Raw genomic sequence first — 23978 nt, 5'->3', positions numbered from 1 at the left:
GACATTCCCGCACTATGAATTTTACATATGCGCGTTAAAAAACCCACAATCTTCCAGCCACACACCAATGGCCCATCCTGTATAGGTACATATACTTTTAAAAAAATTGACTGTCTTAGATCAATTGAAAAATGAATATTTCTCAAAGATTACAGCCTGGAGAAAAAGCAGAAGGGAGAAATTGCGCTATTAAAACTATATTTAGAAATATGGGCAAACTACCAGAAAATATATCAAATTCACACGCTACAGATCAATAAAGAGTGTAGAGATAACCATAATTGATGTTTTATACACTTTATTCAATATAATGCTTACACAATTTGTTTTAACATATATATAATAGTTTTGTTTGGAAATAACTGTGATTCATAATTTTATCGTACAGTTTTTCCCAAAAAAAATCAAAATACAAATAGGTACTTTACCTATAATAGATTTTATAACTACATATTAATTATTATTAGTACATAATACATATTTTTCTTTACATTCATAGCTATAGTTAAGCGTAGCGAAGGTGTCGAGAAGAATTAGGTAACTATAAAAATAAAACTATCAAAGTTAACAAGCGCATCTAATCAACTGCAACGAAGAAGTAATACTCGAAGAAAGAATTGCACGTAGGTCGTTAACAAAAAAATAAATAATCTGTACAAATCGCTTTAATATCAATTCCACATTTCCGCTAATGAAGTGTTGTGCGTCACGTAATCTACACACGATTAATCGTCGTTCCCGTAAATTTTCCTGTTTCGAAAACCCGCCTTTTCTCTAAAATCAAACTACAAGTGCTTTAAATACATTCTCTATGGCACACCTTGTGCATTTGAATTTAATCGTACCGAAATGAAGGTTTCAAGCGTTTTTAAAAATTAAAAGCACAAAACTCTAAGGCCTTATCGCTTGTAATGTGGAATTTACATCTACAGTTGGCGAATTTCGAGACCAAAGATGGAGAGGAAACCGGGGAAAATTTTTCTCATTTATTTAGGTATTTTAAAATGTGTTAAGCGTTCACGGAGGGGAGGGGACAGCTATCTTAAATTTGTAATTCAAAGTTACATTGAGATCGATTCAAACTTGTCAACCAAGCGTGTAATTTGAAACGAAACTGACTAGAATAAAAATTCCCTAATTATCTACATCATGCAATGGAGCCTGTCGGAATGCGTCAAGTGTCCAATTACAAAAGTACAAATTCAATTAACTTAAACGAGAAACGTAACCTGCAGAATTTTAGTAGACGAGGACAGACTCCATTGTGATTATATCTCATTTCGAATTAACCTCCTTCCCTTCGATGCTGTACTGACTAAGCTGATCGGATTTGTTGTTAGACGGATTTCGTCGTGCCGACTTGGATCGAATCTGTCCCGCTAGTAATGGGTTTATTGCGTACAGCCAGTCGTGAACCTCCCGTTCGTTGAGTGTCTGCAGTAGGTAACCTCTGTGCTTGCTGACGACGCTGAACGTGTTCGGCAGTCGCACCATGGCGGACTGGTCCTCTGAATATTCGACTTGAGCGGTTGCCAAATTGATTAGGGCGCGTTCCACTGGATCCTTATCGTCGCGAAAAATGAAAACGTAGGGCCGACGCACCGCCTAGAAGATGAGAGATTGGGAGTTACAAGCAATTCGTTCATTGTAGGTGACCGTAGTTTTTAAAATGTTAACAGTACTGCCACGCAATAGTTGCGTTAATTCTTTATGGGAGTCTGCCAATATGCAATTCAGTTGTGTAAGAGATAAAGCCGCAGCAGATTTCTACCCAATCTAAGAAATCACAATGACCTCCTGTTTTCCCACTACAAAAAATGTGAAGGTTTTTTTTAAATTCATAGTTCATAGTTAACGGCCATCAGACCAGTGTAGGCCATCGCCTACAAAATCAGAAGTGGGATATAATATATTTCAATGATAAACTTTAATGAAATTGATTACAACACTGAGCGTTACAAGTGATATAGTCCGTCCGTGATTACTATTTTGTTATACCCGGATTCATGTGCGTGAGCCGTCAGCGATTTTCGACAAAATGCGACATAACCCATCCAAACGAATGGTCACTCTGAGTTTACTCACCTGATGTCCTTCATAATGACTCAAACGCAATTAATGAACCAGATGATGGAACGCCTGTACTCGACGATGCAAATGATACCTCCAACCCCAATGACATCCAGCCGATGCCTGATCTAACGAAAGATGTGGCCACATATAACGAGATACCTTGTAGATTTGGTGAACAGGTTTCGTGATTGTTTTGCTAGTTCGATAAAAGAAATCTGGTGCACGTATTTCGACTGTACGTACATTTTTGTGCCCATTTTACGTACGTACGTCCATGGAACAAATACGTACGTCTGATGTACGTACATTTGTATATGATCACAAACTATAAAACTACGTACATAGTACGCCGGCAATTTCGGTCAACTGATAATTTTGCACGTGATCATGATATGCGCACGCCCTCTGATCTTTCAGATCCCAAGACCGGCTTTCCTTACTTTAGTTTTCTAATTTCTGTGGCTGGGACGGTACGCGTGACTCATTACTTATTGGCATAAAAAAGGTGATACAACGTTTTGTGACCTAGTCCAGGGGTCGGCATCCTGCGGCTCTTTTTATATAAAGGTACGGCTCTCCGCATTTATCTAAAAAACTTAAGGTCATCTTTTTAATTAATTTGTGACACTTGTACTTTCTGGCATTCTTTTGTTTTTTATTATCACAGCCTACTGCGGTGTATAAACCTATGTAATTCATTAATGGGTAGGTACTTTTGTGAAAAGTATTGAATTACCTATATAAAAACTGCCAGGTTTAATCACAGGACAATATAAAAATAGTAGTAGTTCCATTTGAAAAACAATAGTTTATGGCACTCCGAAGTTTGGAAATTTTACCATTTCCTTGTAAACGCCCTGTATCACTAAATCCGACTTTCTTATTATCAAAGTGTTGCCCTTTACTCTGATTAACATTTATTATTGATAAAATGTATTTCGTAACTTCAAAATCAAGGGGGCTATGATTCATGAGGCTTGCTTACGGGGAATTATTCGGAAAAAATTAATAAGATGACAACGTTAACAAGAAACCAAAAACTGAATCTAAAGGTTATGAAATGACATTGAAACAAGTGAAAATATACAGGGTGTTTTATTTTCAAAAAATGGGTTATTTATTGACACCATAAAAATAAAACGCCCTGTACATTCAAAAATAATTTCTGTAGATGCGCAACTATCTATAGTTGACATCTGCCCAAAAGATTTTTTAAATATTTGCACTGTTGCAGGACCCTGTATATAACCAAATACTAGATATAATATTGAATAGAAAATTTTTAGTGGCTCTTTAAAAACTGGTTAATGTTTTAAATTATAACATTTGGCTCTTCCGTTTCAATAGGTTGCCGACCTCTACCCTAATCCATTTATTGGGAAATAAAACATCAACTTGAAGGTAGATAGAACGAGTCAGTTTGCACTTTGTCGTTTATTTATGAATTTGATATTATTAATAATAATAAGCCTTTATTTGTCCGACAGATTAAATAATCCAAATATAGGAAGTTCATTATTTTGGGGATTCATTGTGGTCAGTGGCGGGCGGGTACATAAAAGTACGTACAGTGGCACCACGCTCAGAAAGTCCCTGACAGGGCGTGTCCGAGGGCGCTAGAAATTTAGACCGTACATTCTGATGCAAAATTTAAAAACGCTTTAAGGGAATTACATACCTTATCAGATCGTAGATCCAAGCAATATGCGTATTGAAAAAGACGGGTTTGTATAAAACTGGAGACTGAAAACGTAAAATAAAGCGAATACAAGAAGCAAAGTGTAAAATAAAATAACGTGAAGCGTCAACTGTCAAAGGGTATAATTAATACTTATGGCGCGGAATGTATCGCGTCATTTTGCAGACTTTCTATTGGCCAGCCTGAATTATTTCAAAATTAGTTCGCATATTTTCCGGGGCTTTTCTGAGCATGGTGGTGTACTATGTATGTACATAAAATATGTATAATGTACGTGAGCAAAAGTAAGTACATTATAGATACATAACAGTATGTCTAATGTACGTACGTACCTAGAATGTACAAAGTAGTGCAAAAATAATGTACCATGTATGTATGTGGAATGTCCTTACATAAACTGTAGATTTAATTTACGTCCGTAAATCCAGCGCTGTACGTACTATGTATTTGCAATGAAGGTACTTGTGTTGTTTGGGTAGTCGAAATGGACATCCACGACAATGGAGAACCAGTGCAAATTAAAATAACTGTTGATGCCCCAACCTTTGACTTTTAATAATGTCACAAGTTATAGTTATGTGTAAAAGTGTAGGTATGTACAGGGTGGCCAAATAAGAATGCGAGGTACTGTATCTGGGAACCTGTCCATTGTAGAGGCTTGCAGTAAAAAAGTTTTTACTAAAACGGCCACGAGAAAAACCTGGAAAATATTTTCAAGTTTCTGAAATGGCCGCTAGGGGGCGTAACTGCAATCTGGAATCTAAAGTCACTAAATATAGAAAGTACCGCAATCCATTGGGCTCGTGTGTTAGAGAGAGAACGCATGATTTTTGCCCAAAAATGGCGGAAGTTACCAGAATCTAGTAACTTTAATGTTAGGGATTGTTCCACCTGTTTGGAGATATCTGTATATATTTTTATAAAACATGACAGTACTATGAAGTTAGGTTATAAAAAATTACAGCTATTCAGATTTTATTTGTAAATTTTTTTAAGTTGGCAGCAAATTTGCCCAAAAATGGCGGATGATTGCGGTACTTTCTATATCTAGTGACTTTACTGGAATCTAAAAAAGTGATGTTTCTGTGAATTCCGCTATATTAACCTAACAAAAAAATGTCCGGTCTTTGAAGTCGACGATAATCTGAACCTTTTTTGTTTGACAATTTTTCCTGTATCTCTAGAAATGAAGTGGTGGGGGTGAATACCCAAAGGTTTCCGTAAAGAACAACCTGTACTTCGAAACGGCTGAGCCGATTTAAACAAACTCGGGTTAGTTCAAAAGAGCTAATCTTTAGCTACAAGTATTAAGTTTTGTTAGTTTCACATATCACCGCTTGAGGGCTTTTTTCGACATTCCGACAGAAATGGAATTTTCTCAAAAGAATTAAATGCGTTGGTTCGATTATTTTTTCATGAAAAAGTAGCTAAATGATGCCTAAACAAGTTCGCATCTCGATATCTACCATGCGAACAAGCGAAAATGATTACGCAGCATATTTTCCTATTCCGTGGCATTACCGTTACATTTTAAATACAATGACGTAACGTACCACCCAGCGTTTTTTCCAGCCGTGCGTTTTGTGTTCCAGTACGTTTAGGTACCCTTTTCTGGCGATTACTGGCGAAATTCTAATTTCTTCCATGTCTGGGACGTACAATACGAGTTCGGGATCTCTGGGACCCTGCGGCGAAACGGGGGCCGGTGGGAAGGGCGCACATTCACCCGGTAGCGCTGCCCGTTCAGGCGAGCAGAGTTCAATGGAGCTGCCGGAAACCATACTCGATATCATACTTGTACTCAAATCGGTAACCTCCTCGGAGGGACTGGTATAGTCGCTGTCCTTTGCACTACTTGAATCGCGACATTTGCCTTGAATTAGTTTCGCGCATTTATTCAAAAGATTTCTTTCCCGGTCCGTATATTCGCAGTTATCTATGTTCGCTAAAAAGTTGGAATGTAGATGTTATGTACAAAATCGACGTGCTACTTACAGGATACGTTAATATTACTATTCTTAGCTACCATATTGCAGACTTCCTTTTCGCTTTTTGTGTATTCGGGTTGGGTCTTTATCTGGTTACTGGTGCGATCTAGACCTAGACGTTCGCGTAAAAGCAAAGTGTGACGCACTCGCTCCACCTCCTCGAGACGCGTCAACTTCTCCAATTCCCATTGGTGATCGAAAATTAACGAATCGCCGCGCGGCCTCCAACCGTGCAAGTTTTCTTCACCGCGAACGTACGTCGAACTGGTATCCAAAACCCTTCGCTGACGGCGTTGCACACCTGCGGATTAAGGTCAGATACAGTTCACATCCTTGGGAAATGTGTAAATCATGCTAAGAAAGGCATTAGAGAGGTGGTGCAGTTATTTAGTGTCAATAAAAATATCTGGCATTTGACCACCTTGTATACCTATACAGGGTGTCCCTAAAAGGTCTGTACAACGCGCTACCAGGGATTCTTGGTATCAAAATAGGACGATTTAACCCAACTTACCTCTATCCAAAAGTGCTTCGGTAAGGCGCTATCTACCGCCAAAGATTAAAAAAAAAAATCGTTATCTTTATTTTATCGGAAAATGGTTTTGCCGATTAAAATGAAATTCGGGATGTGAATGTCTAATGTCAAAAAGGGTCTTTGTGATATCATCGTTTTGATTGTAGTTGCTATGTAGGTGGTAAAATACTGACCATCCACATCTGAAGAGGTCTAAAACTTTTTAACTACTATTTTGACGGTTCTGAATTTTTAGACACTGATAGACAGTTTACTTGCAAGCATTTTTTGTCTCTTGATGAATATCGCTATCTGTGATGGTTTACGAAAAAAAAAAATTTAGGCATGATGAATGGCATGCACCATACATGCGATTGTTCCTCAAAAACCATAAGTGCAAGCAAGAAGTAGGCTATGAAACCGTAGTGCATGTAACGTAGAATAAACGAACACAACAGAGTAAATCAATGTAATGTATTAATTTAAACTACTAAATAAATAAATAAAAAATAAAACTGATTTTTTGAGGAACAATCGCATGTATGGTGCATGCCATTCATTATGCCTAAATTTTTTTTTTTTCGTAAACCACAGATAGCGATATTCATCAAGAGACAAAAAATGCTTGCAAGTAAACTGTCTATCAGTGTCTAAAAATTCAGAACCGTCAAAATAGTAGTTAAAAAGTTTTAGACCTCTTCAGATGTGGATGGTCAGTATTTTACCACCTACATAGCAACTACAATCAAAACGATGATATCACAAAGACCCTTTTTACATTAGACATTCACATCCCGAATTTCATTTTAATCGGCAAAACCATTTTCCGATAAAATAAAGATAACGATTTTTTTTTTAAATCTTTGGCGGTAGATAGCGCCTTACCGAAGCACTTTTGGATAGAGGTAAGTTGGGTTAAATCGTCCTATTTTGATACCAAGAACCCCTGGTAGCGCGTTGTACAGACCTTTTAGGGACACCCTGTATATAGAAACAATCACTTCGACGTTACAGATATATATCTCCAAAATTTCGTAGGAGTCTTAATGGATTAGAATGTTACACCCAAAGATCATTGACGAATTCCCCTTACTTAGCCTAAGTGTTTGTATAGAAAGATAAGATTTTTCTGGACTATACAGGGTGTTACATGACCGCATGTAATAAAAATTGGGCGATAGAGTGGATCAAGACAAGCGCTTTTTCCAAATAAACCGAGGGTCCAACGTGTTTTGTTTGGGAGCTACCCCCAAAGAAGTGGTGAAATTTGGATTTCTTCTTTCATTTTTTTCTCAGCAACCATATGAGTTTCAAAGATGGGTCTTTGGATAGGTTTTCGGGTATGCCCTATCCGATGTTGAAAACAAAATTTTCAAAATTCCACCACGAAGGGGCGCACCCCTACTTGGAGGTGCGAAAAAAAATCTAATTTCGACGAAATTTGGTATTTGGGGGTTTTTGAACATGAAAATGACGAATCTGGAATTAGTTTTTGAAAATTCGAAAAAAAAAGTTCCACTGCAGTTCTTGGCCGGACAACGAAAATGGAGAGAATTCCACGAAATTTGTTGTGTACAGGGTGGCCAACTAAGAATGCGAGGTACTGTATCTGAGAAGTGAAAACCTATCCATCGAAGAGGCTTGCGGTAAAAAAAGTTATGCTAAAACGGCCACGAGAAAAACCTGGAAAATATTTTTAAGTTTCTGAAATGGCCGCTAGGGGGCGTGAATCTGGAATCTAAAAAAGTGATGTTTCTGTGAATTCCGCTATAGTAACCTAACAAAAAAAATACCCTGTCTTTGAAGTCAACGATAATCTGAACTTTTTTTGTTTGACAATATTATTGCTGTATCTCTAAAAATGAAGTGGAGGGGGGGGGGTATTCAAAGGTTTCCGTAAAGAACACCCTGTATCTTCGAAACGGCTGAGCCGATTTTAACAAACTCGGGTTAATTGAAAAAAGTTATTCTTCGGCTACAAATATTATATTTGAAGTTTTGTTAGTTTCACATATCGCCGCTTGAGGGCTTTTTTGGTCATTCCGACAGAAATGGTTAATTTTCTCAAAAAAATTAAATGCATTGGTTCGATTTTTTTTTCATGAAAAAGTAACTACCTAAATGATGCCTAAACAAGCTCGTGAAAACCGCATCTTGATATCTTGTTCCTAACCTAAAATTTAGACCAAAGAAAATTTTATAGGATCTGATATACAGGGTGGTGACTTGCGTAACGCGTCATAGGGATTTCAATGTAAAATTCATAACATGCCATTATTGGCTCCCCAAATTATTTTAGAGCAAACATGTATTGAGATTTTTTGTAGAAAAATGAATGTCACCATTAAGTGCAAGACAGTAACCAAGTCGATCATAAAATCCATTTCGAACTGCTGCTAATTGATAACTGGATATCTTTTTGTTTTAGAAAATTCCATGGCATCGCAGATTATTAAAAAAGATGCGAGTTTTATTTTTCCAATTTTCCTAACTAATACAGTTGATTGGCGTAAAAAATTGTTTCTACAAAAAACCTTAATACATTTTTGCTCTAAAATCATTTGGGGAGCCAATAATCGCATGTTATGAATTTTACATTGAAATCCGTATGATGCGTTACGCAAGTCACCACCCTGTATACCTACTCATTTGAAGATTGGACCTTCGGGTTACAGAGTGTCCCCCACCTACTAGTGAGTGATCTAATTTCGCATGTAGTTAATTGAAAAACGTCACAAATAGAAAAAAAATAACGATTTAATTCGATATTACGGAACTTGCAATAATGCTTATTGATTGTAATGGAACTCAACTTAAATAGCGTATTCCCACCACCCGTAGCCACGGAATTTTTAGAATCGAATTTGCAGACTTGCATACCGTGATCGACATATCGAATTTTTTGTGATCATTTAATCATAATATCGACTTAAATTCTTATTTGTTTGTTATTTGCGCCATTTTCAAAATTAGCTGAGCAAATTTTCCAAACCTTTCAAAATATATTTGGAAATTTTCTGAAGTTCTATGAATTTTATTTTTCTTAATTTTTTCCATTTTTATAACAGATAATAGATTTTCTTCGTACGCTCTATATTTCTATACTGACGGATCTATGATAACGGGAACCCAGCGTATAGAATGTAAATGTACACATAAGAACAGATCGTTACGCGAAATAGCAGTGCGACATCAACGAAAAAAAGTTTAAAAAAATCCTATCGGGCCCAATTCTGAATCTAAATCTCGGGACCCACAGAAAAAAAATTTCATCCAATCCCGTCCAGCCGTCTTCCCAGTATCTGAATTTTTTGAATTGTAAATTTACTGAATTCTTTTAATGTTTCCAAATGTTTAATTTCCTTTACTTTTTTTGTTTTTTTAATTTTTATTTTTATTATGAATTTACACCGATTTACACTAATCTTCGCATTTTTCAGAAAACCCGCGAGAAAACCATTAAGAATTTTTCGTTTTTTTTAAATTAATGTTTGTTTCATAGTCTTAATTTTCTGATTTTTTTATTTTTTTGTATTGGACTGAATGAATTATCAATTATCTTCTAAAATTACTTAGTTGTTTTGATTGCCGAGTACTTCCATTGACCGCTCCGCGTCCTTGACCAGGGGCAAAGCCGCATCTCTCTGGTGGCGCTCGAGATTCGTGCGTTTACTGTGCATGTACAAATAATACAAAAATGACCAGAATGAACCTTAAAATTTCCCATAAGACATAACATGAGATTTTGACCAAAAGTGACCCCGAACCTGTGCTGCTCCTCTACTCCCTAATCTGCTCGTTCAGTGTTTTTAAATTTGTCAAGTTTTACTGAATTCGTTATTTTATCATTTTTGTTTTCTAAATGTTATAATTTTTTAATCCTTAGAATATCTTTAGTTTCTTTAAGTTGGGATGATTCTTTGCGAATTTTTCGAGTTTTCTAAATTTCTAAATTTCAATGGATTTGAATTTCAAACTGCAGAGTTGAGATCCTGACTCAATAGTTATTCTACCCCGCCAATGAGCTTTCAGTTTTTTTGGGATTTGCGATTGTCCTTACATTAGCATGCACCACGTTTACTTACTATTACTACTGTAGCGAAGAATAGGTTCATGCATATTCAGGGGTGAAGAAGAGACAGGCGAAAGGAAGGATACTAATCTAGGGAACTACCTGGACTACCTGCTTCACTGGCGCGCCGCAGCAATAACTCGTAAATTCCGGTCAGTCGGTTCGCCTCCGCGTTTCGGTAGTTGCCCGAGAAGAGGTGCTTCAGAGATCGGGGACCGGTGCGCGCGTCGCGCCCGTATATCACCATGCTGAGATCCTTAGTGATGATCGTCGGTCGTCCGCAGTTCTCGAGCTGAAAAAGGCGTATAAAACCTGCGCGCGATCAGTACAATTGGCTACCTCTAAGTATGCGGAAATTGTCATAAATATTTGCTCTCCGGGGGACGTGACGCGATTGAGAAGTGGGGAGTTGTGTAGGGAACTGTCCCAGGCCGCCTCGAACATGAACATCGTGCGATCGTCGCCGGGTATTTCGAGATACTCGCCGGGGAAGAGGGCCAGAGATAGTACAGAATTGTCATTGTCCTCGTCTTCGTCCGATTCGGGGCTGTTTCGTATTCGTCCGACGACTAACTCGCGAACGTCTCGCCATCGCAGCTCGGCCGATTGGTCGTGCACAATCGTGATGCGAATGCGTCTTTGTATACCCTGGAAAGTGTCTTTGCGGTTACCGTACTTTTGTCAACGTTTTTACCTGGTGTAACAAAAATAATCCGCGACATGGTAGATCGTCACTGTGTTCGACAACCGCCGGTACGTATTCGCCATTAGGTGCCAACTCGCATATCTCGAACCAGACCAGGACGTCCACCTTTGCGTGGATGTGCGCAGTGCACGGGGAGGGTAAGGCGCCGAACTTACTAGACCGCACCGGTTGAGAAATCGGAATTGAGGGTGGAAGCATTCGGCGCGGTGGCTGTCGTACCGAGCCCTCCAATTTCGCGTCCTTATGCAATGGGTGTTGCTGATAGTGGCCGAACACTTCGAATACAATCGGGTGTGTTTTTATGTATTCAATAAAGGATTTGGTTGTTGACACCGTGATCTACGAAAGATACAAGTCAATTATATAATTTTTAGGTGCCCAATGCCCAAATGGGGTTTAGAATGCATGGAGGACAGAATCATTGACTTCAACGATCGATTTTATCAAGGGCAACTGAGATACCGCCCTTTGAAAAGCATAAAAGGAGCTTATTGTTTCACGCTGTTCAAGCGCCTTTTATAAATCGATCGAGATCTCGACAACGGAATATCGTAACTTTCGGTTTTTCGGCATTATATTCGTACTATCGTGTTATTCCTGCATTTCATAGTCTGACAGCTGAAAGCCATTGCTGAACTTGATAATTTATGAATTTCCTTTAATGTGTTAAAATAAGCATTTATGATGTCGTATTGGACCATCAGAAAATGAATCTGCAGTTGCATTGGGGACGTTTACATTTGAAAGAACTTAAACCGATATCAAGTCAACAATTCTACCCCAGCGACAGAGATTGTATACAACCAATAGTCCTTACATTTTGAACATGGTAGAAGCCTAAGGGAGTGCCTTTTCCCGTGTTTTTAACAGGTTCAGTTGAGAACGCCTCGTCATGTCGGTGCAAAAAGCTGAAAAACAGGGGTGTATCTACGTCACCCGCCGCGAAGCTATACATACTTAAACTGGCAGAAGATGTCTGCATATTCCGTCGACACACCGATCGCCTGCAAGACCGTAACGCGAAAAGTGAACTCTTTTCCAATGGTTAAGTGATCGGGCACGTCCTCATCTTTAAAATCGGACGAGACCGAACTGTCTCCTTTTCCAGAATCTGTATCACATTCAATTAGCTCATCGATTTTGATCGGGTCTATTATGTTGTGACCTTCTATGATGCGTTCCTCTAAATTATGCGAATTTCTATCCATAATCGCTGAAATGCGTCGAGTGAGAATATTGTAAGGCACGTGCGCGGTATAGCTACCTTTGGAAGATTCGAAGGCAATACGAGCGCTCTGTCTCACACCCACTTGGTCAGAATTGTCTTCGTCGATCACAGCCTGAACAGCGACTCGTAGATAGCCCCGCACGTCCCCCTTCTCGCTAACGATCGCGACTTTATGTACAAGCGTGACGGGATACAACAGATTACTGAGATAAACAAAACCCCTGCCGACCATTCGGAACCAGGGGAAACGATCGTAAAACGGATCCCCTCCGGTCAGCGACTCCACGTTGTAGTCGGGCGATGTCGGCGAAAGTTCGGCCTCGTTATGATACATTTCCCTCATCAGCTCCAATCTTTGCCTAAATTATTTAGTAGCATTACAAATGGCAACATTTAAAACTCAAAGAGGTTGGTGCCACCACAAAGTAATAAGCGGTATTCGACGATGTATAAAATCAAGTACCTACACAGTGCGAAACAAGAAGAAGCACGTAAAGAAACTGCGCGTGCTTACGAATCATGCGGGTGTATGGGGGGGATGGTGGCGAAATGTGGCACCAACCTCGATGGTAAAAGTGTCGTGAGTGAGAAGCGTGACGGCGCGGGTGGGCACTGCGTGAGGCAGCGCAGTAACGGAACTGCATCTTCCACGCTTAAAGGGCTGGGCGTGTCCACCTCTTCGTTGTATACCAACCGCATCAACTCCAACCGTTGACTGATTTGGAATTAAAAAAATATACTAAAATAAACAACACTCCACCTACCGCAGCTTATCCAAGCTCCAATAGTGAGTTGCGCCGTTCTTCGTGTCCTGAACCTCCACGGCCACTATCGTTCGCGCGATTGCGCAATCTTCGTCTTGATCGTAGTCGATTATTGGTCGCAAATCGGGAGGAAGCGGTGAGTATAAGGTGTCGGTTAACAGGGTAAATTGAAACTGTACCTGTAACAACCTCTGTTTAGTAGGTATACTTATATATTGTATATATTTCCAGCATTTTCACGTGCCTCGCATATGTTTAAGGGTTCGAATTGTTTGAACGAGGTACCAAGAAGTGCCAAGAACATGGTTGTTGTAAGTTTATTGAAATTTTTGAAATAATTGAATTAGTACAACACTAAATACGAAACCTTCTTAGATAAATACTATATGATCAATTATACTAACTTATTCTAGAAGAATAGCAGTTTTTTTAGCGTGGATGAATTTCGTGCGTCCGTCCGTCTGTATAGACACTTGGTCGTTGTAAAACGCTGAGTTTTTTGTACCTGCGCAGACGTATTTCCGCTTTATTGTTCGTTTTCAATATTTCAAACAAGTTTTAAGACGATAACATAACGAAAAATTAGATTGTGTATGTCCCACCGAAGCATTGACTGATAGGTGGTATGTAATTCACTGGGGGCGCGAGGTGAGGCGGCGCAGCCGCCGGAACCGAGCGTATGTACCAGCCAAGTAAACATTGACTGATAGGCGGTATGTAATTTATCGAGTGGACGAGGTGAGGCGGCGCAGCCGCTGAAACCGAGCGTATCTCCCTTTCAAGAACATATTTACTGATAGGCGGTATGTAGGTGCGCGGGTGTGGAGGTCCGCCGAAACCGATCGTATGACCCATCCAAGAAAACTTTGACTGACAGTCAGTATGTAATTCATCGGGTGCGCAGTACCAACTTCCTTACTTATGGAGGGATTTTAATAAAGTTTAAAAGCAAATGTAGCACCAGTTTCCAAATTTGGTTTTGTGCATGATGTGTAGTGCCAATTTTGTTAATTAAGGAAACAATTAAATTAAATTTCATACATATACACTTTAAATAAAAGCAAAACTAACACCAGGCTCAAAATTTGGTTTTGCACATGCTATAACTATACCCATGAACTCGTTTTCTATATTTGTTTTCACCTTCAATTATACCCTCGATTTCACCTTCAATTCTGCCATTTATTTCACCTTCAAATCTGTCCTCTATTTCACCTTCAATTCTGTTCTCAATTTCACTTTCAAATCTGCCCTTTATTTCACCTTCCATTCTGCGCTCTATTTCACTTTCAATTCTGCTCTCAATTTCACCTTCAAAGCTGTCCTGTATTTTCTCTAAAATCTAACCTCTATTTCACCTTCAAATATACCCTCTATTTCACCTTCAAATCTGCCCTATATTTCACTTTCAGTTCTGCTCTCAATTTCACCTTCAAATCTGTCCTGCATTTTCTCTAAAATCTGACCTCTATTTCACCTTCAAATCTGTCCTCTATTTCACTTTCAATTCTGCTCTCAATTTTACCTTCAAATCAGCCCTCTCTTTCACTTTCAAATCTGCCCTCTATTTCACCTTCAATTCTACTCTCAATTTCACCTTCAAATCTGTTCTGTATTTTCTCTCAAATCTGACCTCTATTTCACCTTCAAATCTGTTCTCAATTTCACCTCCAATTCTGTCCTCTATTTCACCTTCAAATCTGCCCTCTATTTCACCTTCCATTCTGCGCTCTATTTCACTTTCAATTCTGCTCTCAATTTCACCTTCAAATCTGTCCTGTATTTTCTTTCAAATCTGACCTCTATTTCACCTTCAAATGTACCTTATATTTCACCTTCAATTCTGCCATCTATTGCACCTTCAAGTTTGATCTTCAGCGAGATTGAGCACACATTACGATGGAGTAATGGCGTCGACCTTGAAGGCAGCGTACAGAACTCGTGTCGACGTTTGACCTTCAGCGGCATTAGTTCAGGAAACAATCCTACCGTTTAGTTGAGACAAGAACCACGATGACCTTCAGTGACATTGAGTTTAGACAACAACCACGATGACTTTCGGTGAGTTTAGAAAACAACCACGCTTAGACTTGGCACTCTTAACCTAGCCACATCTAAGGTTCATAAGGAATAATTGCACTTTTAGAAAGAGATAACGTGCAGACGGACGGACGGACAGCGTATACAAACAGAATCGGATTCGGGACAATAACTCACCTTCTTCTTCAGCTCTACCGATATCGCGTTCGCTTCCTTGAGGAATATAGCGTTACCCCACAGATCGTCTCGCAGCGACGTGAACTGGTGATGCTTCCATTTTCGCCAGGCCATCGCAGCCAGCTCGTACTCGCGTTCGGCCCAGTTGCATTCTGCGTCAAATAGAGGGTTCACTGAAAAAGTGCTCGCGTAAAAATTAAACTCGTGCACGTACACGCCCTCGAAATTATACAACAACAAAAATTACCGAAAATATCGTCCTCGTTATTGAAATCTTCGGGTGTATACGAACTGTACATCGACATCGTCATACTCTGCTCTTCGACTTGCTTTTGCAAGGCATCGATACGTGCCTCGTAGCTCTAAACCAACGGCGTTAATTTAGCAATTACCAGAGTCCCTCTCACCTTTCTCTGCTCTTCGAAGAGCTGATCCGCGGTCTCCTTTTCCTTGCGAAAGTCTTCCTCCATCTTTAACAGACGCTTCTCCATCTCCGCCTTCAGGTCGATACCTTGCTTCTCCAGCAGTTCGATCTGGGCGAAGTTCCAATCGACGTTATTCTCGTTCTCGGTCGCCGAACTGTTCTTCTCCTTGCGTTCTCTGGCAGCGTCCGGCTGGGTGAATCGGAAGACGTGATTTTTGCCCAATATCACTCTGGAGCCCGTTTTCAAGACGACCGGTTCCAAAATCTCTCTGCCGTTCACGTACGTGGTGGCGCCCGAGCACGGAACGAGAGTGATTTGTCCTTCTCTGTTCTCGAATATGCAGTGCTCCGGTTTTATGTGTGATCCGAACAGTTGTACGTCTTGCGGCAAGTTCGCTTCGGACGAACCCACCCGAGTAATACCGTCCTGCGCAATAGTACAGTTAGTTAGGTACCGAACCAAGAATTATGGCCATACCTTAATATAGTATATAAGACATTCAGACATTGAAGGATCCTCATTTAAGTTCACTAAATGAGGGGTTTTCTTTGGAGAAAACACGCCGACTGTATCGCCGTCCTCTTTAACGGCAACACCCATCTCGGCAAATACAGCCTCGCGTTGTACGCGAATGGCCTCCGTTCGCTTCAATTTCTCCTCCCACGTCTCGTTCAGCTCTGCAAATTACGCACAATTACGACGCACACATTTCCACCCCACCAACCTGCTATCAGCTTTTCGCTGGCTTGAAGTTGATCGACGGCCTCTTCGGCCAACGACGTGGAGACGGTGCGGATCCTCTCACTATCCTTATTATTTCGGCTAATTTCCGTTCCTAAATTGTAAACGACATCAGGCGCAATTCTCCAAATCGCAATTGAAAGCTAAGCTACTAACAAGACAACTCCAAGAGATACCAAGAGATGATGTAAGCACGCATAAGCAGTTACTCGATCTTAATCAATGTAGTAGAAGCTGTTCAGCGCGCCGTCGATGACCCGCGTAACAAAAAAAGTAAAACAAAGTGATGCGTAACCCGCATCCAACTTATACAGTCTCTAAAACGACACAAATCTGCAGACGACAGCCCATATAATGTGAATACAAAAAGCTTGTGACACGATTCTAAAGTAACTGAGATATGGTCGACATTCAAAGTGCCTTAAGCCATTAGTAAGCAAATACTTACTAGGAACCTCTCGTTTCTCATAAATTACTTTACCATCAGGACCTATGCGGCATTACAAGTAGATAATAAAGTATGAGTCAGCCGTTTTTTTACTGTCTTAATTGGGCCTGTCTTTTAATTTAGTAAGTTCCCTCCTTTTTTTAGCCAATTCATGGGGGACTTCCACAAACTTACCTTCGTGAACTTCGATTCCCTCGGCCTTGAGCAACTCTCGCAGTTTCTGAATCTCCTCCTTGAGTTCTCTAATAAGTTTCGCGTTCGCATCCTCGTTGATGACGGCCTTGCATACGATCTGTTTCGCACGGTCGGCGTATCTAAAACGCGAGTATGCGTTAAAGCATGACAAATCAGTATGAAACGGAATCGCAATCAGCTCTGGCAGGAGGACTGTAAATACGTAAGAAGTAATTTTTATATAAGTTCTTGGGTTTCTTTTCCTCCAAGTTTTCTGGACCCTATGATCACATACGAAGGAGGTGCAAAGAAAGACTGAGGCCAGGCGTTCAGAGGGCAGGAAACATCAAAAAGACTCAAAAGGAGCAAGACTTGAAGGAACCCAAAATAAACGTGGAAGTTATACGGTAGGCGCGTTTGAGACGCGAAGTGGACCTCAGGATACCTGCAGAACAGATGAGGAAGACGTTAAGGAGGCGTGAAAAGTTGAAACAAGCATCAAGAACACTCGAAGGCTCGGAAAAGGCGTAAAAGACGCGTCAAGAAGATTCAAAAAATTGGCGAACAAAGCTCAAAATGTGAAAAAGAATTGAAGAAGACATGCGATGAACGCTAAAAAGAGACATGAGGAAGGTTCGAAGGAGACTTAGCGTGTAAGCGTAAAAAAGGTATGATACAGATGTGGCGAACACTTGAAGCTTGAAGTAGGCGACAAAAGGGCACGAAGGAGAGATCGAGAATGCTCGCAGCATCCGTGAAAAATGTTAAGAGGAAAACGAGGCGATTAAAATTAAGGAGGTGTCGTGAAAGCTTTGAAACGACTCGCAAAAAGAATGAAAAGGGCACGACGGAAGCCTGAAGAAAACGCGAAGGAGACCTAAAGAATGTTCAAAGAAGAAGTGAGGAGTGGCGTGAAGAGGGCCCGAAGAGGTTCGAAGAAGGTTATAGAAGGCTCGAAGAAGGTATCAACGGTATGCAGAAGGCTCGGAGGAAGACTTGAAGAAAGCGTGAGGAATGTATGTATGTGACATGACGGAGGTGCGTCGTGCGTATGAGGAGTATGAAGGGAGTTTACAGAAGAGAAAGTGTGAAAACATCATCAAGGAAGCCTGAAAAGACGTAAACCAGTGTTACGAGGACGTAAAGGATATGGAATAGGTTTGAATCTCGAAGCAAGCGAGAGAACACTAGCTGGTGTATCGAACGAAGCCTGAACAAGGTTACCAGAAGGCCAGGACGCAGACGTATATGGGACGTGAAAAAGCGTGGAGAAAGTGTGAGAAAATTTTAAAGTTCGTAGGAGAGCCGTCAAAAATCTAAAAACATCAGGCGTCAAAAGGCTCGCAGAAGGCGTCAAAGGAGGATGAAGGAAGGAGGAAACGTGACGCCGTGAAGGCTGAAGAGTATTTGAGACCGCTCAAACAGAATATCTAAAAGACGCGAGAGGAGCGTGAAAATGGAGCGAAGAAGACTAAAAAAGGGCGACAAGACGGTTAGTAGGAACCGTCGAAATGGGTGCCAAAAACTCCCGAAGAAGGCTCAAAGCAGACGTAAAGAAGACTTGAAGGAGACGTTAGAACGGTATATAAGAATCGCGAAGCAAGTGTCTATGAGACGTAAAGGAGACCTGAAGAAGATGTAGAGGAAACGTGAAAAAAATGTAAGGAGAGGCGGAGAAGGGTTCGACGAAAGCGCTCAAACGAGGCGCGCAGAATGCTACAAGGAGATTCGAACGAAGGTTCGAAAAAGAGGTGAAGAAGAGTCGGAGGAAGGGTCGAATATGCTCGAAAGAGTCGCCGAGAAATCTCGAACCGAGCGTCGACTGGACTCGAAAAAGCACCGTGGAGATTCGAAACGGACCTCAAGGATAATCGAAAGAGGCGTTGATATGGCCCAAGTAGGCCTAAAGAAGGTGCGAATAAGATGCGAAGAAAAGATTTGAAGCTCGAAGGAGAGGTTTTCGACCTCTAAAAAGATTCGTGAAGCAGGAATTACGAAAGCGAGAAAGGGGCGCCGAGAGAGATCGAGGTAGGAGCCAAGAAGGTTCGAAATAGGCGCGAGGAAGGCTCGTAGGTGGCGTCTAGGGGCTTAAAGAAGTTTCAAAGTAGACATAAAAACCTGAAGGAGGCACGAGAGAAGTAGAAGCGTTCGTTGAAAAAGCTCAAAGGGTCGAAGAAGGCACCGATGATCTTCGAAACATACGTCGGTAAGGATCTAAGAAGACCTAGAGTAGGGGTAAAATGAGCGCGAAGCTGGAAAAACTAAAAAGGGACATGAAGTAGATTCGAAGGAGACGCAAAAAGGCGTGGAAAATAATCATCAAGCACGTGTCTATGGGACGTCTCAAGAGAGATCTGAAAAAGTCGTAAAGAAAACGTGACGGAAGTGAGAAAGAAAACGTGACGGAAGTGAGATGTAAACACGGCGTGAAGGAGATGAGGTGCAGAAGGTGAGAGGGAGCCTAAGTAGACACTTGAAATGGGCGTGGCGAAGAGGAGGCGTTAAGAAGACTCAAAGTGTATACGTATATGAGACATAAACGAGATGTAAGGAGGACGTGAAAGATGAGAGACGGAGAACGGTGCGTCGAAAACGCTCAAGGAGTTGCCGAGAGATGTCCAATGAAAAGTCGAGAAGACACACCACAAACAAGAGGCGTCGAAAGGGCTCCAATAGGCGTAAATAAGGCACGAAATGAGTGCGAACGTAGTTTGAAGAAGGCCGTACAGACTCGCATATGAAACATATGGTCAACTTTGCGTATTTTTATAAAATGTGTTTACTGTTTACGGTACGGTCGGGACTATATATGAGCGTTATCGGATGTAATTTAATTAAACCACATGTTCTGGTGCTGATAACATGAAACGCAGGTAGTTAACGATGTGCGCATTATTTTTGGCGTAAGTGCGGACGCATTCCCTTGCGACCAGCGTATCTAGTCTAATTGTAATTGACACATTTTGGGTAAATACCGGAAGTGGTGTTTCCTTAAATACGCGAAACAAGGTCAAATTGGGTTGCTAGTTCGCGACGGTGAAAAGAGCGTGTAAATTTGTTACACGCTAAGTTACGGCCATGTGACTTTTAATTCGAGATTCTTTTTCATTTTATTTACCAAGCTAGTTCGAGTTATTAAGTCCAGTCAAGACAAAGTGAAGTTTCCTCAAGCTGCCAGAGTGTTTTTGCGTTTTTAATAAGTGCGCTTGAATATCGCAAATCATTGACGACCAGATTATTTGGATTGTTTAAAAGAGAAACAAAAACTAAGTCATTTTTAAGATTTTTTTAATATAATTATCGAACGTCTGCGTGCAGGGCAATTTGCTTCGCACACCCCGTATGTGAAAATTTTTAAATATTTTATGTGCAAATTGGGTGGGTTATTTACGATTAAGCACAAAGTTGGTGTGCTTTATTTGAATTTGTATTTCTGTGTTTGTTTTTCTTAGAACTTCTTTTAAAATTTTATAATTTTAGAATTTATTCAATTGAGATAAGGTGCTAGAAGTAATACATCTGGTCAAGTTTGGGTACTTTATAAAACATTATTTATTCGTTTGTGATAAGGAGGTAAAAGTTCATTAATTTCAAGGAAATAACGGAGATGCAGATGCTACGAAGAAATGCGAGACTTGGAGAAGTGGAGACGTTTGGCGCGTTCCGTCGTTGATTGGCGATTGATTTGAAAATTCTGGAGAAAGGCGTTTAATTTGATGGTGGAAGTGGTGCTTCCTTAAATACGAAGTACGACGAGTAAATTCTGCTGCTGCTGATTTCGCGACGGTTAAAAGCCATGCATCTAAATATAGTCGATCCGTTATTACTATTCCGATATGTAATTAACCCCACTAAATGCAGAGTTAACTTTTTTTTACCTCACGTCGTCGATTAAACATAAACAAACTGCATCGCGTTATTGTTGACGTGCAGAATAAGAATGAACAAAATACGGTACCGCAACGGTTAAGCGATTCTAGGTCGTATCGCCTACGGCAAAGAATATTAATTAAGGTGAATTTCGCTTGCATCCAGCTTTGCAGTAATGTTGTTTACGCCTACCTGATGCAATTAAACTGCAGTTCAAAAAATTTTATCGAATCGGATGAATTTGTATCGGGCTCAGGTATTAAGCATCCGATTCGATAAAATTTTTAGAACTGCAGTTTAATTGCATCAGGTAGGCCGTAGGCGTAAACAACATTACTGTAAACAAAGCTGGATGCTAGCGAAATTCACCTTAATTGACATTCTTTGACGTAGGCGATACGACCTAGAATCGCTTAACCGTTGCGGTACCGTATTTTGTTCATTCTTATTCCGCACGTCAACAATAACGCGATACATTTTCTTTAATAGAATCGTTTATGTTTAATCTTGTTCATCAAGCCAGTTTTGTTTGTTAACGATTCAGTGTTATCAAGAACAACTGAAGTTTCCCGCGAGACTGTCAGCGTTTGTGTGTGGTATATCGCAAACCTTGCACGATCAGATTCTTTATATATGTCGACCACCGGCGTGCGGGGTAATATATCCAAACAAGCTATTATGTCTTTCAGGGATTTTGTTCTAAGTGTTTCACATAGTTTTCATGTAAGATTTTTCATTGTAAATTAAAATCGAGTCTTTACAACTATTTCTGGGCTTGTGATACAATACAGGTTGTTGACAAACCCTTATAGTGTGATGGAGTCTTCTTACGTATTTACCGTACTTCTACCGATTGATTTTTTTCGCATGGCTTTACCTACCTTAGCGTCGAAAGCGTCTCGTCGTAGTTGATATCTGCGGGCGAAATCGCGGCGATCATTGCCGTTTTACTATTACCGCCAAGATTCTCGCGCAGCAGCCACGTAAGAACCGAGTCTCTGTACGGAATAAAGTCGGCCTTCTTCGATTTCTTGCTCTTCATTACCTTCACGAGACCGATTGCAATTGAACAAGAATTAATGCCCTCGTCATACTTACCGACTGCAAATTTCGGGAAAGCGGTAAAGAGTTCGCTTTTAGAAATGATTCGACAGAATTCAGATATACGTTACCATTTCCGCCAGAGCCGATATTACTTTTCCCAGAGTCGTAAGACTCTTGTTTATGTTGGCGCCCTCTTTTAGTCGCGTTCCTTTGGCGCCGGTCGAATCCGCTCGTTCGGATCCGGCAAGATCAACTAGAGATATTTTGGAAACCTTTTCCGTCGATAGATCTGTGGTGGCGTCGTATCTGGAATGTGGGTAACTTAGGCGGCGACTTGTAGGAGAGTTACCTACCTTTGTTGAGTGAAGAAGATCGTAAAAACTGCGTGCGAACGCGAACTCGTCTCGTTCATATTGGTAGCGGCTACGGTCCTAGCCTTGTTCCCTTCGTCGATCAAATTGTGTATATCCTGATAACTAGTGACAGCCAGTTTGCTTAAATCTTCAACGTACGGCCCTAACAGCGGATGCTCACGCACCCTCAAGTTGCCCTTATTTTTCGGATTTAACAAATCGCGCACTCTCTCGCAATAAATTTCCATGTAACTAACCTCAACGGAATACTTAATTTCTTCGTCGCTATCGCGTATTTTATAAAATAAATCTTTGCAAATTTGAGGAATGATTCCCTCCTGACCTTCCTCCTGCCTTCCCATCATGGTGTACGATTTACCCGCCCCGGTTTGCCCGTAGGCGAATATGCACACGTTGTAACCGTCGAAGGCGTGCTGCAGCATCTCTTCTCCGATATCTCTGTACACCACAAGTTGGGATGAAAATTCGGGATCATATTCCTGTAGAACGGTAACGATGAGAGGAAGAGAGTGGACAATTTTATACTTACGTTATGCGACCAATAGGAGTAGTCGAAATTAAAACTTTTTTGAGCATCTTTTGTACCGGGTGGAGCTTTCGGGTTTGCTATTGCTGTTGATTAAATAACGGTGTGACAAAAAAGTTAAGTATTAAATGGTAAAACTTACTTGTTGTATTTCCTCCCATGTCGATGATACATTTGCATTCGCGCGATACCTCGCGGTTATTAAACGGCCGAACTCGAACGGCTACTTTCACCGACGACATTTTGTATTCGTTATTTTTTTATTCTGGAACAAAGTAAATTATTAGATGTATTAGAACCAAATTTAAGACCGCCGTGATAACATTAAGAACTCCTGCGTTTACACGCAATTCCAACGTTCCCATATCGTTGAACAACAAGTATAAATTGTGCACAACTCATGCAGATAAAGCGCATTTTTTTAACCGAAACAGTTTTTGTTTTGACATCACCAATGGATATATTTTCTTGCAGACCTCTCAATCGTCCTTTGCGAGTACTCTCTTCCGCCAATCCGTTCTTGAGGTATAAGGGAATATACCCGATCACGATAAGGTCGAGGAGGAGCGCTATGGTTGGTAGAAATTAATTCCTTGCGTTAAGACCTTTCATTAGAGTACCATGAAGGATAAAACTAGTTCCACTCCCCCCCTCCTCCTCCGCCCCGTACTTTGATAGGATAGAAAGAAGGGCAGTTCGTAGAAAACGGTTCCTTTCGTTGAGACCTTTCATTAGAATACCATGAAGGATAGAACATATGTTTACCCCCCCCCCCCTTTTTTTATACGCAAAATCTGAGATTAATTGGTTGTCGTATGTAAAAGTTATGCACGTTTTACTTTCAAAAACAGCATCTCAGGAAATAATTCGTGGGGGGGTCCCCCTTTTAGACAGCGAAATTTGATGGCCGTCTGACACACCTTCAAGGTATAAGCTATCTACTGTAAACAATTCCAGGACTCTAGGACCATTCCCCTAGAAGTAGTTCGCAGCGGCAGAAGTGGGTCCGGACGGACGGACAAAACGCAAACAATTGCACATTTTTTTAATTGTTAAAAAATGCGCTAGAAATCCCTTTCGTTTCGACCGATCAGGTGTAGGTATTCGTACGTACA

At 40.6% G+C, this 23978-nt stretch overlaps 1 protein-coding gene across 12 annotated transcripts in view; it reads right to left on the bottom strand.

The window, feature by feature from the left end:
* Positions 1-1273: 1273 nt before the first annotated feature.
* The window catches only part of LOC116178982 (kinesin-like protein unc-104), a 28773-nt gene continuing 6068 nt past the window's right edge, over positions 1274-23978 (bottom strand). For 2 of the 12 annotated variants that reach the window (XM_031498653.1, XM_031498654.1), the window contains exons 2-24: positions 23006-23128; positions 22867-22949; positions 22317-22816; positions 22092-22269; positions 22018-22020; positions 21801-21964; positions 17050-17189; positions 16876-16917; positions 16411-16521; positions 16164-16363; positions 15669-16112; positions 15509-15623; positions 15262-15434; positions 13045-13223; positions 12843-12995; positions 12010-12639; positions 11870-11960; positions 11041-11391; positions 10686-10994; positions 10449-10638; positions 5768-6061; positions 5326-5717; positions 1274-1605 (exon numbers count right to left, since the gene is read on the bottom strand). In XM_031498653.1, coding sequence (XP_031354513.1) covers positions 1276-1605; positions 5326-5717; positions 5768-6061; positions 10449-10638; positions 10686-10994; positions 11041-11391; positions 11870-11960; positions 12010-12639; positions 12843-12995; positions 13045-13223; positions 15262-15434; positions 15509-15623; positions 15669-16112; positions 16164-16363; positions 16411-16521; positions 16876-16917; positions 17050-17189; positions 21801-21964; positions 22018-22020; positions 22092-22269; positions 22317-22816; positions 22867-22949; positions 23006-23105 — 5172 coding nt within the window. In that variant the 5' untranslated portion in view covers positions 23106-23128 and the 3' untranslated portion in view covers positions 1274-1275. The remainder of the gene's footprint in view (positions 1606-5325; positions 5718-5767; positions 6062-10448; positions 10639-10685; positions 10995-11040; positions 11392-11869; positions 11961-12009; positions 12640-12842; positions 12996-13044; positions 13224-15261; positions 15435-15508; positions 15624-15668; positions 16113-16163; positions 16364-16410; positions 16522-16875; positions 16918-17049; positions 17190-21800; positions 21965-22017; positions 22021-22091; positions 22270-22316; positions 22817-22866; positions 22950-23005; positions 23129-23978) is intronic. The other 10 variants (XM_031498659.1, XM_031498657.1, XM_031498658.1 and 7 more) reach the window with 10 other exon arrangements.

This window comes from Photinus pyralis, unplaced genomic scaffold, assembly GCF_008802855.1.
Source record: "Photinus pyralis isolate 1611_PpyrPB1 unplaced genomic scaffold, Ppyr1.3 Ppyr1.4_LG8, whole genome shotgun sequence".
Taxonomy (NCBI): domain Eukaryota; kingdom Metazoa; phylum Arthropoda; class Insecta; order Coleoptera; family Lampyridae; genus Photinus; species Photinus pyralis.
The sequence above is the reverse complement of the archived record's forward strand: the minus strand, read 5'-3'. Positions and strand labels throughout refer to the sequence as shown.